This window comes from Diplodia seriata (genome assembly GCF_021436955.1).
Source record: "Diplodia seriata strain FDS-637 chromosome Unknown scaffold_10, whole genome shotgun sequence".
NCBI lineage: Eukaryota > Fungi > Ascomycota > Dothideomycetes > Botryosphaeriales > Botryosphaeriaceae > Diplodia > Diplodia seriata.
This window is the reverse complement of record NW_027117317.1, coordinates 1,162,714-1,175,946: the sequence shown is the minus strand read 5'-3', so window position 1 is coordinate 1,175,946 and position 13,233 is coordinate 1,162,714. Positions and strand designations below refer to the sequence as shown.

At 57.4% G+C, this 13,233-nt stretch overlaps 4 protein-coding genes across 4 annotated transcripts; 1 reads left to right on the top strand and 3 right to left on the bottom strand.

The window, feature by feature from the left end:
- Positions 1-2,251: 2,251 nt before the first annotated feature.
- Positions 2,252-2,974, bottom strand: SLS55_009559 (uncharacterized protein; the record flags this gene model as incomplete). The annotated part of the gene is made up of 2 exons (XM_066780957.1): positions 2,252-2,900; positions 2,967-2,974. The coding sequence occupies 2 exons, from the start codon at positions 2,972-2,974 to the stop codon at positions 2,252-2,254; spliced, it is 657 nt and encodes a 218-aa protein (XP_066628903.1).
- A 126-nt stretch (positions 2,975-3,100) lies between these two features.
- SLS55_009558 (uncharacterized protein) lies at positions 3,101-6,843 on the bottom strand (the record flags this gene model as incomplete). Its single annotated transcript, XM_066780956.1, has 10 exons — positions 3,101-3,539; positions 3,598-3,627; positions 3,679-3,792; positions 3,845-3,915; positions 3,971-4,008; positions 4,826-5,044; positions 5,103-5,132; positions 5,191-5,411; positions 5,463-6,482; positions 6,536-6,843. The coding sequence occupies 10 exons, from the start codon at positions 6,841-6,843 to the stop codon at positions 3,101-3,103; spliced, it is 2,490 nt and encodes an 829-aa protein (XP_066628902.1).
- Positions 6,844-8,467: 1,624 nt separating this feature from the next.
- On the bottom strand, positions 8,468-11,898 carry SLS55_009557 (uncharacterized protein; the record flags this gene model as incomplete). Its single annotated transcript, XM_066780955.1, has 2 exons — positions 8,468-11,276; positions 11,333-11,898. The coding sequence occupies 2 exons, from the start codon at positions 11,896-11,898 to the stop codon at positions 8,468-8,470; spliced, it is 3,375 nt and encodes a 1,124-aa protein (XP_066628901.1).
- Positions 11,899-12,197: 299 nt separating this feature from the next.
- Positions 12,198-13,041, top strand: SLS55_009556 (uncharacterized protein; the record flags this gene model as incomplete). Its single annotated transcript, XM_066780954.1, has 2 exons — positions 12,198-12,358; positions 12,426-13,041. The coding sequence occupies 2 exons, from the start codon at positions 12,198-12,200 to the stop codon at positions 13,039-13,041; spliced, it is 777 nt and encodes a 258-aa protein (XP_066628900.1).
- Between the last annotated feature and the right edge of the window lie 192 nt (positions 13,042-13,233).

Below are 13,233 nucleotides of genomic sequence, written 5' to 3'. Positions count from 1 at the left end.
ACAGGCCAGTGTGAGCGGATCAACGGGAGAGAGCCCAGTGTGGGCAACTCAACATGAGATGCTGAGAGATGGTGTAGCAATGTTGGATGCCTCCCGTCGGAGAGAAGCTGGCCATGACGTAAGGTTTGCAGTGGCGACATTGAAAACCTGGTGGATTCCTCCCCCGCGTTGGGCTCCAATTAATGAATGACTCTGGTGTCACGAAGGGGCCGGGTCGTGGTATTGACGCTCGTATTCTGAAGAGTGGAGTGTACTTGAGATCGCTCCGGTTGTGGCGTCGACGACGTGGCTTGAGCCTCACAGGTAGGGATGCTGTCAGAGACTGGGACAGCTTGTAGCTTGCTAGTAGGCAGATTCTGGTGAGCAATTTCGAATGCTTCTCGATCGATCATACGCTTCGACCTCGATGAGATCGGGCAGCTGTAGTTAATCTAACGTTAGAATGGAAAAAGCAATAAATTATGCATTTAAAAGTCGCTCAAACCTCTAACGGGACCTCTGCGATGGTTTTCTCCACCGCAAAACGCCACTCCGGACCGTACTCGTGATGCTTCGCTTCGAGCACACAAGCAACACAACGAGACACAAGCTGTTATGTTCTCGATACACACTGGATAACGACGGTTCTGGTGGTAACTGGCGGTAATCGATGATGAAGAGGATAGAGTGCAAGTCGGTCGCTGGAAGAGTTAACAGCTGCAGCAGCCTACTCGTCGCTTCCGTGATTTGGTGCTCGGCAGTGGAAGGAACCACTCTAAGACTGGCAAGAACTTCCACTCGACCACCCGAGCATAACACGAAGCCCGACTGAGCATCCCTTGATAATCCGCACGTACGGCACCAAGATAAAATGGGAATTCGAGATTGCGCGTCGGATTGCGGGATGCAAAGACGGCCTCATCTACGATGGGGTTGCCTTCAAGGCCATACCTGCACGCCACTGTGGCCGCGCCCTTTCCTCCTTCCATCATCTGGCCAATGTGGTGATATTTTCGTTTCTTGTGCTTTGAAGCATTGCTCCGGACTTCTTCAGATATGCTCCATGCCTTCCCTACCGCTTTAGGCCGCACGAGTTGGATCTCTGGACGATCTCGTTTCCTCTTTTTCGTGGCCGGGCGGAAAGCATTCGACTCCAGAAAGCTCTTTGCTGCTCCGTCGGTGGGGGCCACAGTCTTAACCTTTTCCCCCATGAGTGCGGCTGTCACGGCTATCGCGGCGTCCGTCCTTGACTTTCCGTTGCCCGGTGGCCCGATGACCAAAGCCACTCCGTCGCGAATACTGTGAATTGCGGAGTCATATGCAAGTCGCTGTGAGGTGTCCAGGTCCGCCTTGATCCTGGTTACAGCTACTTGTCTTACCTCCGCAAGATCTGGCTCATTCTCAATGGCTTCGGCCTCAAGATCTCGATGTACTGACCGCCCGGAAAGTCATCTTGGAAGTTCATCGAGTGTAGCGCCAGCCGTTGAATTGTGGCGGTAGTGGTGATTTTTCGATCCTTCCGAGGACAACCTAAGAAGGTAACTCGGTGGTCGTAGAACTGTATGCTTCTCTCTTGGGAGCCCATGGCAACAATGCTAACTACATCATTATTGAATTCGGAGTGAACGCATTGGCTTATAGCCTGGAGGGAAGCACTGCTCGGCTTGACTCATTGACAAGTTTTGCAGCTTCTGAAGCGCGTTACAGTAAGTGACCGATTCGCGTATTTTTTTTTTTTCTCGAACACGAATGAAGACTTGCCTGTCCAGGTTAGCGGTGTTTCAAGTCTGCTTCTCTGGCCGATTCAGTCCATGGCCTAGAAAATCCGTCCGCTCTCGTTGAGTGTTCTCAATCCATCTGCGACAGCGAGTGAGAACATCACCAAATCAGTACGTGTCCTTCCGTGTAACGGATAATCATTCGGGGTCATTACCCATAGCATGTCTTTTCAAGGCTAGAGCTTGCCGCCGTCCCAAGCAGACACAACCTCCCCGCATCGACTCCCAACCTGCCACGACCGCGCGGCCCATCACCATTCCCCCACCACACACCGCACACTCACCGCCTCTCTACAACCGCCACAGACCCCTCCTTCTCGCGGGATGGCCCATGCACCGCCGCCGACTCCTCACCTCCAGCAGACACACCACCCCCCACCGCCCTCCGCACGACACCAACCTCCAACACGGGCCCCACATACACCTTCCGCCCCCAGACGGCCCAATACGCCAGACTCCACACCACGCAGGCCCCAAACACCACGCCGCTCCAATTAAGCTCCTCGGGGCCCGCGACACGCCTCGTCGGCGGCCACAACGAAAAAAAGGCGCCGAGCAGGCTGTACCCGAGGGCGGCGGCGACGACGGGGACGGCGACGGCGTTGGCCGAGCGTGAAGGCGCCGAAGGCGAGAGCGGTTGGGCGGCCGCGCTGCACGCGCTTGAGCAGGAGCACGGCGGCGGGCACGGCGAAGGTGGCGTAGCTGGCGAGGACGACGAGCGAGGTGAGGGCGTTGAAGGCGACGGCGGAGCCGATGTTGATGAGGGCGAGGAGGGAGGCCGTGGCGGCGGTGACGAGGAGGGCGTTGAGGGGGAGCGTGTTGTTGTTGTTGTCGTTTCTCTTGTTGTTGCCGACGCCGGTGCTGCTGATGGCCGTACGCGTGAGTTGGTGGCCGCCCCACGGGATGCTGTGCACTCGCGATAGCCACGCCGAACACGGCAGCCCCCGCTCGCGCGCGAAAGCCCACAGCATGCGGCTGGCCGAGGCGAGCACGTTGATGGTGGCGGCGACGCAGGCGAGGATGAGGACGGACGACATGGCCGAGGCGGCGCGGAGGTCCGAGCCGGGCGACGGCGCCGTGGCATTGGCGAACATTTGGATGACGGGGTAGCCGGTCGGGGTGGAGAGGATGGACGACGGGTTGCTGCCGAGGCAGAAGGCGATGGCGATGACGGCGCCCAGGCCGAGGATGCCGTTGAGTGCGACGGACGCGAACATGCTGTGCGGGATCGTCGTTGAGGCGTGTTGGATCTCCTCGGCGAGGTGCGTGGCCGCGTCGCAGCCTGTAGGAGTGGAGATTCAGTCATTGTTCGCTGGTCTCTGAGCGGCGGGGGAAAGGAATGGTTATTTACCAACGAAGGCGAACATGGTGGCGGTCAAGCCGACGAAGAAGGAGAGGCCGTCGCTCGACCAGTCGCCGCCGTTGTAGAAGGTGGCGAACACTTCCTTTGGGCTCGCGTGCGGTGCCAGGTCGACCAGAGGGATGATGAGGGCGAAGAAGCCGACGACGTGGAGGCCCAGGAGGATGAGCTCGACAATGGGGAGCAGCGGTTTGGTGATGGTGTTGAAGAACAGTGCGACGAGGATGACTGCAATGTGCAGGAGCGTGCCGTGCCAGCGTTGGAACTCGTAGTCGGGGTAGTTGAGCACCAGCAGTCCCTGGATCAGCGTGCCCGAGAGGTAGCCGGCGGATGCTACCGTGCACTGCCATCCGATGACGCAGAGCCAGCCGGTGGTGTAGCTGAGGAACTTGGAGCATGAAGGAGGAGAAAGAACTGCGACCCTGCGAGAAGGAGTCAGCGGGAAAGGCAGCATCACCAGAATGATCTAGCTGTAGGTACCAGTTGTATTGACCTCCAGCCAGCGGGATCCTGTCATAGTGTCAGCGTTGGCATAAGACGGCAGGACGGTGGGACTAGAACATTGAAGCCATCTCGGCCATGACTAAGACCTGGAGGATCGTTCCAAACCAAACGAAAATGTATCCGTAAATGAGTCCCGCATTTCCACCGTTCGGAAGACCACCCTGGAAGACACTGAGAACTATCAGCGTCGTTACTCGAGGCGAGGGCTCGTGGCTTTACTGACATGAGCATGGCCTCCCATGTTATGACCAGACAGCACGTGAAGCCGACGATAGGCACGAGGCCGAAAATGCGCTGCGAAGCAACAGGTCAGCGGTCAAGTGCCCAGGGCTGAATCGGCGCCAATTACCTTCAGTTGTGCCTTTTTGCCAAAGCGCGCCATGTCTTCTGCATCGCTGCTATATACCGACTCACTGGCTGGCTCATGGCTTGTTGAGGCAGATTCCATCGCCATTCTAATCTATCAAAAAAGCGTAGAAGCAAACAATCACTGGTGACAAAGTGAAGAAGCGCTGGAGCACGTTCGTGGAGCGGATAATAAGACGCGAAAATGCCACGGCGCACAGAAAAAAAGCGGCGTGTTGGGAGCCGCGGCTGGCCATTCTCGTGGGCCGGGGCGTGGTGCAGAGTCTGATATCGTGTGGTACATGCATACTTGTTGCACATATGCATGCTTGGGGCGGCTGGGGGCCAAATCCTTACCATGGGTAGGCACCCTTTGCGTCGTGGCGCCATTTTTAACCCTCATGATCAGCGCTCCTGCCGTGGCTGGCGGCATATCAATTGGCCTGGTAGAACATGGGTAACGCATGGATTGGAAAGGTCTCGCTTCCATTGAAACGCTTCTTACATGCACACGAGCCAGTCGGAGGGGCTTGCAACCACACGATATCGAAAGCGGGGTAGCATATCTGCCATGTGTCTATCGAGACCTTGGCCGCGCCGACTGTTGTGGAACAGTCTCTCTCGCGTCAGCCCTACCGCAGCCTTTGTATTCCCGAATAGGAAACCATCAACGTCAAACAGTCTGATACTTGTCCTCTTTGAATCGAAGCGAATGCTCTGCCGGGGAATCGCACCGCGTGGTGCCGGCAGGTGGGTGAGATTTCAGAGCTTGTGCTGGTTCGGCCGAGGGCGCTGCGACACGTCAGGTGCTGTGATGAGTGTTACATCCTTTCTCCTTGCAAAGATGGCTTGCACTTACCCAGCTCTGCAAGTCTCGCCTTTCTTGGTGCCTCTGGATCCATCCCGACTGCCTCGAGCCACTTCGGGTCGACTTCCTTCAGGCTCAAGTACGGCGACAGATCCGCGCCCGGTATCTTGTTCTCGCGGACGAAGCCCATTCCTAAGAATGCCCACATGTTGCGAGCGTTCTCGTACTTGATTTCGTAGTCTTCATAGCGAGGCTCCTGTAGCGTCCGCACTGATGCGCAGTCAGCACCCTGTCTTAGTCCCCCTCGCCACAATCTTCGACAGCTTACTGTAATGTAGCGACGAACCCGGCCACACAGCTGAAAAAGATACATTAGCCCAAAGCCGATATCAATCGCGACGTCCTCCGGAACTCACCGTTGACTCGACCGGTATCGTTGTTCTTGTACCAGGAGCGACAGCTGTCCTTCCACACGGTATGCTTATACCACTCCTGCGCGTGTTCGTTGAACTGATCCGTGACATGCTGCTTCGGCGCAAAGCTCTTGATATGGTCTTTCTGCAGCTTCTTGATGAACTTGACCGTGTAGTTGACAACCTCACCCAACGGTCCGGCAACACTTCCATTCTCCACCGGCCTGCAGAGTCAGCTTCCAGTTTCGTGTAACTCGATGGCATCAGTCACTTACCACGTCGGGCCGATGTACATGAAGAAGTTGGGCATATCCGGCACCGTGATGCCCAGATAGCTCTCAGGCGCATCCTTCCACTTCTCCGCAAGGTCGACGCCGTTCCGGCCGACGACGGGAAAGCGCGGGCGGTACGTGACGTCGAAGCCGGTGGCGCAGACGACCGTGTCGCACTCGCGCTCGACGCCATCCGCGCCGACAACGCCATGCTCGGTCAACCGCTCGACGGCGGTGAAGTGGACGTCGACGTTCTCCTTGGTGACGGCCTCCATGTAAGGGTCGCCGGGCGTGACGCGCCTGCATCCGAGCTGGAACTTGGGCGTGAAGCCCTCGACGAGCCGCGGGTCCCCGATCATCTCCTTCATGCGCGCGCGCATGGCCTCCTGCGCCTTCGCCTGCTTCTCGCTCTTCTCGAACATGACCTCGAAGATGGCATTCACCTGGTCCTCGATCCCCTTCGCATGCTCGACCAACTTCCGCGGCTCCCTGCGAAACTCGTCCTTCGTCTCGTCGGCGTACTCGACAATCTTCTCGGCGTTGTCCGTCAGCTGCACGAACCACACGCCGGTGCGCACGAAGACGTCCAGGTGCCCGACGTGCGGCTGCATGTTGGGCACCGTCTGGATGGAGCTGGCGCCGGATCCGACGACGGCCACGCGCTCGCCCCTCCACTGCTCCTCGCCGTACTCGCGCGGCCAACGCGCCGTGTGCACGACGCGGCCCTTGAACTTGTCCGTCAGGCCGGGCAGGTCCGGCCACCTGAAGTTGTTCAGGATGCCGGTCGCGTACAGCAGCACGTCGCAGTCCTCTTCGAACTCGCGCAGGACGTTGCCGGCGCTGTCGAGCTGCCGTGCTTTCACCTGCCATTTGCCGCCGTCTTCGTGCCAGCGTGCCTCGACGACTTCGGTGCGGAAGGTCATGTACTTGCGCAGGTCGAAGACCTCGCACACCTTGTCGAGGTACTTCCAGATGTCGGGCGATTGCGAGAAGTAGCGCGGCCAGTCTGGGTTGAGCGCGAAGCTGATGTCGTTGTCATTTGATGCTGACGAGCAGGACTCAAGCACTCGACTTACTTGTAAGTGTACGCATGGCTCGGGACGTCGCAGGCGCACCCCGGGTATCGGTTCTCCAGCCAAGTGCCGCCAATGTCCTCGTTCTTCTCGTATATCTTGAAGTCTACGTTCTCGCAGCTCTTTTGGATGTGGTAGGCCAGCATGATCCCCGAGAAGCCCGCGCCGATGGTGAGCACCTTCACCCTGCGTGTTTCCGGGTCGTCCAGGATCGTGTCCGGGATGTCGTAGCCTGCGGACCCGGGTGTCGAGTAGTCCCACCTTCCATCCTTGACGAAGCCTTGGGCAATTGAGTTGAGATCTGGTGCCATTTTCTGTGTTGGAGAGCTTGGAGAGCCGTGGTAGACAATGAAGAGATGGGCGCTGATTTCGGCAGTATTTGTAGGGGGAGAAGAGATGCTTCTTGCAGGGCCACCATGACGCCGCCGTCTGGCTACCCGGCTCGTCGGAGATATCAGCAGCCGAAGACACCATCGACATCAACGCCTGTCTATCCCCGGCGTCAACTATGGAGTCTACACACCCTCTCAACCAATTGCCATCATCACCCCAAACGGCCCCGCCTCTCCGCTCGGCCGTCACCACTGACGGGGAGTGTCTGCTCGCGATTACGACAGAAAAGCCTGGGCACGGTAAGCTGGGACCCAAAACAGCGGACAGCAATCGCGTCCCGGCGCGTGGTCCCACCGTCCCACGTCATGGAAGAAGAACCCTTGGCAGCACCACCAAGGACACCGAGACGAGAACCCCGGTTCAGCACGAGACCTAGACAGCGGGAGAGGTCATCGCATGACGTGCCCCATCACGCTCTCTCCATGTTGATATCCTTAGCGCGGCTTCGGCTTTTCCGAAACGGGCAAAAGGGCGGTCCCCAACCAGCCAACGGACTTGAAAGGAAAAAAACCACGCAATGTTTAGCACGGATAGAGAATACAACCCGAGCCGGAGATAAGAAACAATGGCAATCGGAAGTGGTGAGACGGGACGGGAGGCGAAGGTACCCGGCGCGGAGACAGACACGCTTTCCTTCATTAGGTGGGTCTTGCATGCACCCTAACGTCAATCCCGAGGTTACCGGCGGGTGCTCCACACGCCTCCTCATCCTTATTGCGGGGGGTTGCCGTACACTTGGCTCCTTTTGCTCGTGTGGCGCTGAGAGGTTTCAAAAATTTCAAAAAGAAAGACGAGCTTACAATCAAGCCTTGACTGGCCATAGTTATTTGATTTCTGCGCGCGGGAGACACACCCTCCTCTGAAACAAGTCAGCACTAGGTCCAGGATGATGCATATGAGCACCTGGAAACCGTCTTTCTGTGGACCGAGTGGACCCTCCGATTTGAGAAACGATCGTAGCTCCAGTTGGCTCGTTCTGCCTTTCCAGAATCGGCATGTGCATCACGACGTGCGACTCCTGTCGTAGGTGAAGCTCGAGGGACTGTGCCATATAGTCGAACTGTTCTGCTGCACCAAGGTATATGTTCCTTATATTAGCCCGCTTCACGGTCCAACCCAAAGAAAGAGAGAAATCGAACCCCCAACGAGGTAACGCAGTAGCGTCGTCAGGCCGATAAATGCAATCCGCAATTCCCTAGCGGTCTAGGCCGACAGTCGCTCTAGACCTCTGTATTTCTAATCATCGAAGAAGCTACAAATATCGTACATTGCTCGTGGAAGAACGTGAGGTGCAAATCCAAGTGCTGCAAGGGGACGGGAATGAACGATGACATGAATTCTAGAAACAATGCGAGACGAAAGAAGGAAGAAGAAGCAAAAAGAACCGGGGGGTAATATCTCCATCCGCAGGCTGATGAGTGCGCTCGACTCACCGCCGCCATGCCATTCCTATCCAGCGCCTAAAGTGGGGGGAATATTTGTCGTTACAGCGATTTTTCGTCAACAGAATCATACTCTCAACAGAATGAAGGCAAAGTCCTTCTATGCCGTTACTGCTCGGACCGCTTGAAGCAGCAGCCCGAACATGAACCCTCTAGAAACGTCTTCAACTTGCAGGCAATCAAAAACCTTGCCGAGCGCCTCGCCACTCGCTGCCTGACCCATTACGCTCGTGAGTGCTTGTGGCATCCCACGCTCAACGAGCAGCTTGCGCGCTTTGACCCGCAGCTTCTCCTTCTCTTCATCGCTCATCGGCGCAGGCCAGTTCTTCCTCTCCTCCTCTGTTGGCATGGTGTTGAACCGCAATTTTTCAATATGCGATGCAATCCCGGCATCCGATGAGTTTGCCTCCAACACCGTGTCTTGCAAGAGCACGCGAATGCTTTCGAGCTGCGGGTTTCCAGGCCGTAGCAGGAACGTCTTGGCGGCTCCCAGGAGTGTCTTTCGGATCTGCCAGGCTGAGGAAAGGGTGTAAAGCTCGTTGATAATGGCGAAGAAGAGTTCCACGGCCATCTGTGTCTCGTTCTCGTTCAGCGGTTTTTGCTTGGATTCAACCTTCGCCTTCCCAGGCTCCGTCTGCGAACGAGGCAGCTTAGGCGGGCTAACACCTCGCCCTGTCTCACTGAGCATAGATTCCCTAGCCGTCGATGCCCTGGAGAGGCGTCTGGACTCCTCGCTTCGGCTGCCGCGCTTTCGCTCCGGACTCAGCGGCATACCAGGTTCACCATAAGTGTCGGAGATGTCTGATGGCGGAGGAGGAAGGTTGAGGATCTGATCACCGCCCATGAGCGGCGAAATATCCAAACTCTCTCGTTGCGATGGTGCCCTGCTTGGGTTGCGGCTGTGCGTCCTGCTTCCTCCATAAGCTGAGGACATCGAGGAGTTCGGCCGGGCTTTGTTTTCCGTGTCCTCTGGATTGTAGCTTGGCCGGCGCTCCATCTGAGGGATAGGGGCTGGCTGCTGGTCAACTACCGGGAGGCTGCGGATGCTCTCTTGGCTGCGTCGGGCAACAGGACTGCGAAGGCTCTCGGTGCTTCGCCTGCCGCTAGCGCTAGTGGAGAGCATGCTCTCCGATCTCAAATGGGAAGCATTAGGCAGCTCGGAAACAGTACTCTCTGCCCTCCTGTGCCTGATCGTCCCTGATGCATCCTCCGCTTTGCTGTTGCTGTTGCTGTTGTTACTGGGAGGGTTGGCCATGCTCTTTCTCTTTGGTCCCAAGCTACCGAAAACTCCAGTGACGCCACCAAAGATTGCCTTGCCACCAGCCGCAGCCTGGTTTGGAGCCTTGGACAAAGTGTCGAACATACCCTTACCCATCTGTTCGAAAGCGGATGGGGTAGGCCAGCCAAATCCTTTGTTCGCTCCCGGAAGCCCATTATCCTTCTCAAGGAACCTCTTCAAACCCTCGCTCTCGGCGAGTGGCTGCCATCGAACAGCGTCGTTCAGGTACCGCTCTAATTCACCACGGAGCGAGTTCTTGGTGTGTCCTTTCCAGGCAGGCAGGCTTGGATGAGACTCTGTGAATCCAACTCCAGAGACAACAGAGATACGTCGTAGAACCTCATGCAGGGTCTCAAAGTCGGCATATTTTCTTGAGATCATCCACCCGGGGTGGGCTGAAGAAGCAGGCTCGATTTGGACGAAGTAGTCGCCCACCGGTTTCGATTTTACCACAGACTTGTCTCCAGGTAGCGAGTCGTCGAAAATGGAGATGTTTGCGTTGTACAAGGTCAAAGGCGGCGGTTTGCTGCTGACGCTCTGAGGGCGGCCGCCTAGCGCTGTCGGAGTGGGCGACGTGACAATCTGATCGAAGCTGGTGAATGCCTGTTTTGGTGCTGTTGAAGTGGATTTGGGCGACTTCTCCTCGTCCGATGAAGATTTTCGGACTGATTCGCTTGTTGGATCTCTCACCTTCGAAGATTCGTGCAGGCTGGTTTTCCCAATAACCGAGTCATGTAGAGACTGAGGACGTTCTTCGTTCTGGTCGCTCTGGGATGAGGTCGGCGTGAACGCTTCCTGCGGCGTGCCATCCGAGACTTCGTCGCTGAGTCCCGAGGTGGACTTCTTCCTACCCAGCTTTGTCTCCTCGCCCTTGTCCTTCTCTCCGATTTCAGGGGGTTTGGTTGCCTCTTCCTCTTGGATCATTTGTGTCAGCCGTTGGGCCTCCTTCATCGCTTCATCCATAGCCTCCTGGGCTTTGCTGACGACCCGGCGATGCGTTGCCTTAGTCTTGTTATCCTCTGTCTGCTTTGCCTCTGTCTGCTCCTTCTTCGCTGCCGTCTCTGCAGTTGCCACCTGGTCTTTAACCTCCTCGAGCTTACGGCCCTTTGAACCCTGCACCCCAGCATCTATCTCTTTCATGAGCTCTGGTTCGCCCTCCTCCAGCATGTAGACTATCCAGCCGTTGATCCATTCGGGCTTAGACATAGTAGTCAGTGCCATCTCAAGAACAACCTTGGCAAGGATTTGCCTCAAGAATATGCGTGCCGGCTTGCAGTTGTAGGTCTTGGGCTCCAGATAATTCTCCAAGATATCCTCCGCAACAGCATCGAACTTCTTCTCCTGGTGTTTCCTATCCAAAACGCTCGACAACTTGCTCTCCGGTTTGAGCCGCAGGTAGGATTGAACCGCTTCGACGGCAGTCGTGGACGGAGAGCCTCCGATGGCATCGGATAGTTCGTTCAGGAAAACTATCATGATAGCGGATGAGTTTGTTAGGTATTCAAGGAAGAAGTCTGCCGGGCGCTTCCGGGCAAGATGGTTGGAAACAGAGAGAATGAACGCAGTAAGCGTTTGGCGGCAGGCATTTGGGAAAGCCAGTTCGGCGGGCACAAGTGGGCCGTACCACCATCTGTAAAGCCGTCAGCTACACTGTCGTCAAAAATAGCCGCATGTCGCGTGACGTACTTGACATAGTCACGAACAATGGCATCGGTCAGGTCTGTCAGCGCGGTGGCCGTCTCAGGCTGGAATGTGGAGTAATCCAGCTGCTTTCCAGAGAAGAGCTGGATATCAACTTCGGAATCCCGCCGGCGGGAAGACTGAGAATCTTTGTTCTGCGCGCGCACGTCCATGACCCTCTTGATGATGTCAAGGCCGAGTTCCTTGCGCCGCCGCTCCTGGGCGGCGCGGGCGGCATCGTCGGGGAAGCCACGGAGGGAGCCTTCCCACTGGGCGTGCAGCACGATGCCTCCGACGACGCCGATGAGGACGAGGCCGACTCTGCCCAGCACCAGGTAGGTCGTAGCTCCCAGACCCACCAGGCAGGCACCGAGCGTCTCGTTTGTAGCGGTCGACAGGAAGTTCAGCGCGCGGTCGGTCAGCGCCTGCAGGTTGACGGGCGGCGGCGGCGGGGCATCGCCCGGCGGCGGGTTCACAGCGTCTGCGGGCGGGGCATGGCTGGCGGCGTCGTTGGCAGATTGCGGCGAGTCGCTAGGCGGCTGCTGAGGCGGCGTGTCGGTCGAGGTGCTCATGGCTCTGGGTGCCTGGAAGGGCGCATTTGCTCTGCAGAGAACTCAAGAGGACTTCGGGCTACACAAAAGATGGGAGGGCGGCTAAGGGGCTGCGGCTTGGGGCGTTTCTAATTGTGTGTACGTTCCTGAGCGAAGTAAGCTGATGCTGATCGGAGGGCGCGCACGGGGGCGCGCCCCGGGGAAGGGATCACCGCCAGGGCGGCAAGGATGACGCAGGGCACGGGCCCGCCTGTCCAAAAGCTTGTCGCGCGCTGATCCAAAATTTGTGAGGACAACCCGCCGCAAAATCACTGCCCGCCATGGCCGCCTGCGTCGCCTGCCAGAGCCCGCTGATCCTCGAGGTCGACTACAGCGACAGCGAGGATGACGTCCAGATGGGCGGCTCCAGCAGCGCTGCCGCCAGCGCAAAGAAAACCGTCCCCGACGACGTGCATCTGAACTGTGGATGCCACTACCACTGGTAATTCCATGTTGGATTCCTTGCAGGGCACCGCCACGATCGCCAATTTCAGCTAACGTGTTCGCAGGGAGTGTCTCTTGGACGCGTATTCCGTCACCGATTGTCCCAACTGTCAAGCTAGCATCGTGTCCACGGCCCCCGACGGCGGCCAGCAGGTCCTCAGCCACATTCACAATGAAGGCGGCCAGCAGCAGAATGTCGACATCCTGCCGCTGCTCAGCGAGGAGGGTTATCTCAAGGCCTACCCAGAGGAACGTAAATGTCGCGCATTCCTCGAGTTCTGCCGCGAGGGCGACTACGACGCGGTGATTGCCATGCTGCAGGATGATGATAGCGACGGCAGCGATGATGAAGACGCCATGCAAGACGGGCCCAAAATGGATATTCTGCGTTATCAGGATACCCTTGGCGACATGCAGTCCGGTCTCCACGCGGCCGTGCAAGGCGGAAGCCAAGAGATCGTATGGCTGCTGCTGCTCCTAGCCTCGAAATTGGACCTTTCTCAATTTCCTCAGGAGGTCTTCGACATTGCAAAGCAGTTCGGCGTGGAGAGAGAAGATCAGGCTGGCAAGGAAGACATCCGGACATTGAAGGATGCACAGGGCCGGACTGCCGAAGCTCTGGCCGCAGAGCTTGGAGGAGTCTGGGCCGGCTGGCCTGGCACCGGCCGGCTCGGAGTGTGATTGAAGGAGCCAGCAGAGGCCACCGATTTTCGATCTGAAGCACGAATTGTGCAGATCCACACCAAACCAAGAATAGCAATCAGGCGGCCGCGACAGCCTCAAGGAGCTCGCCGTGACCGGTGACAGCGCACTGACAGACGTCATGTACGCGTGGTCCTACAAGTAAATACAGGTGGCCCGACGCCTAATTGG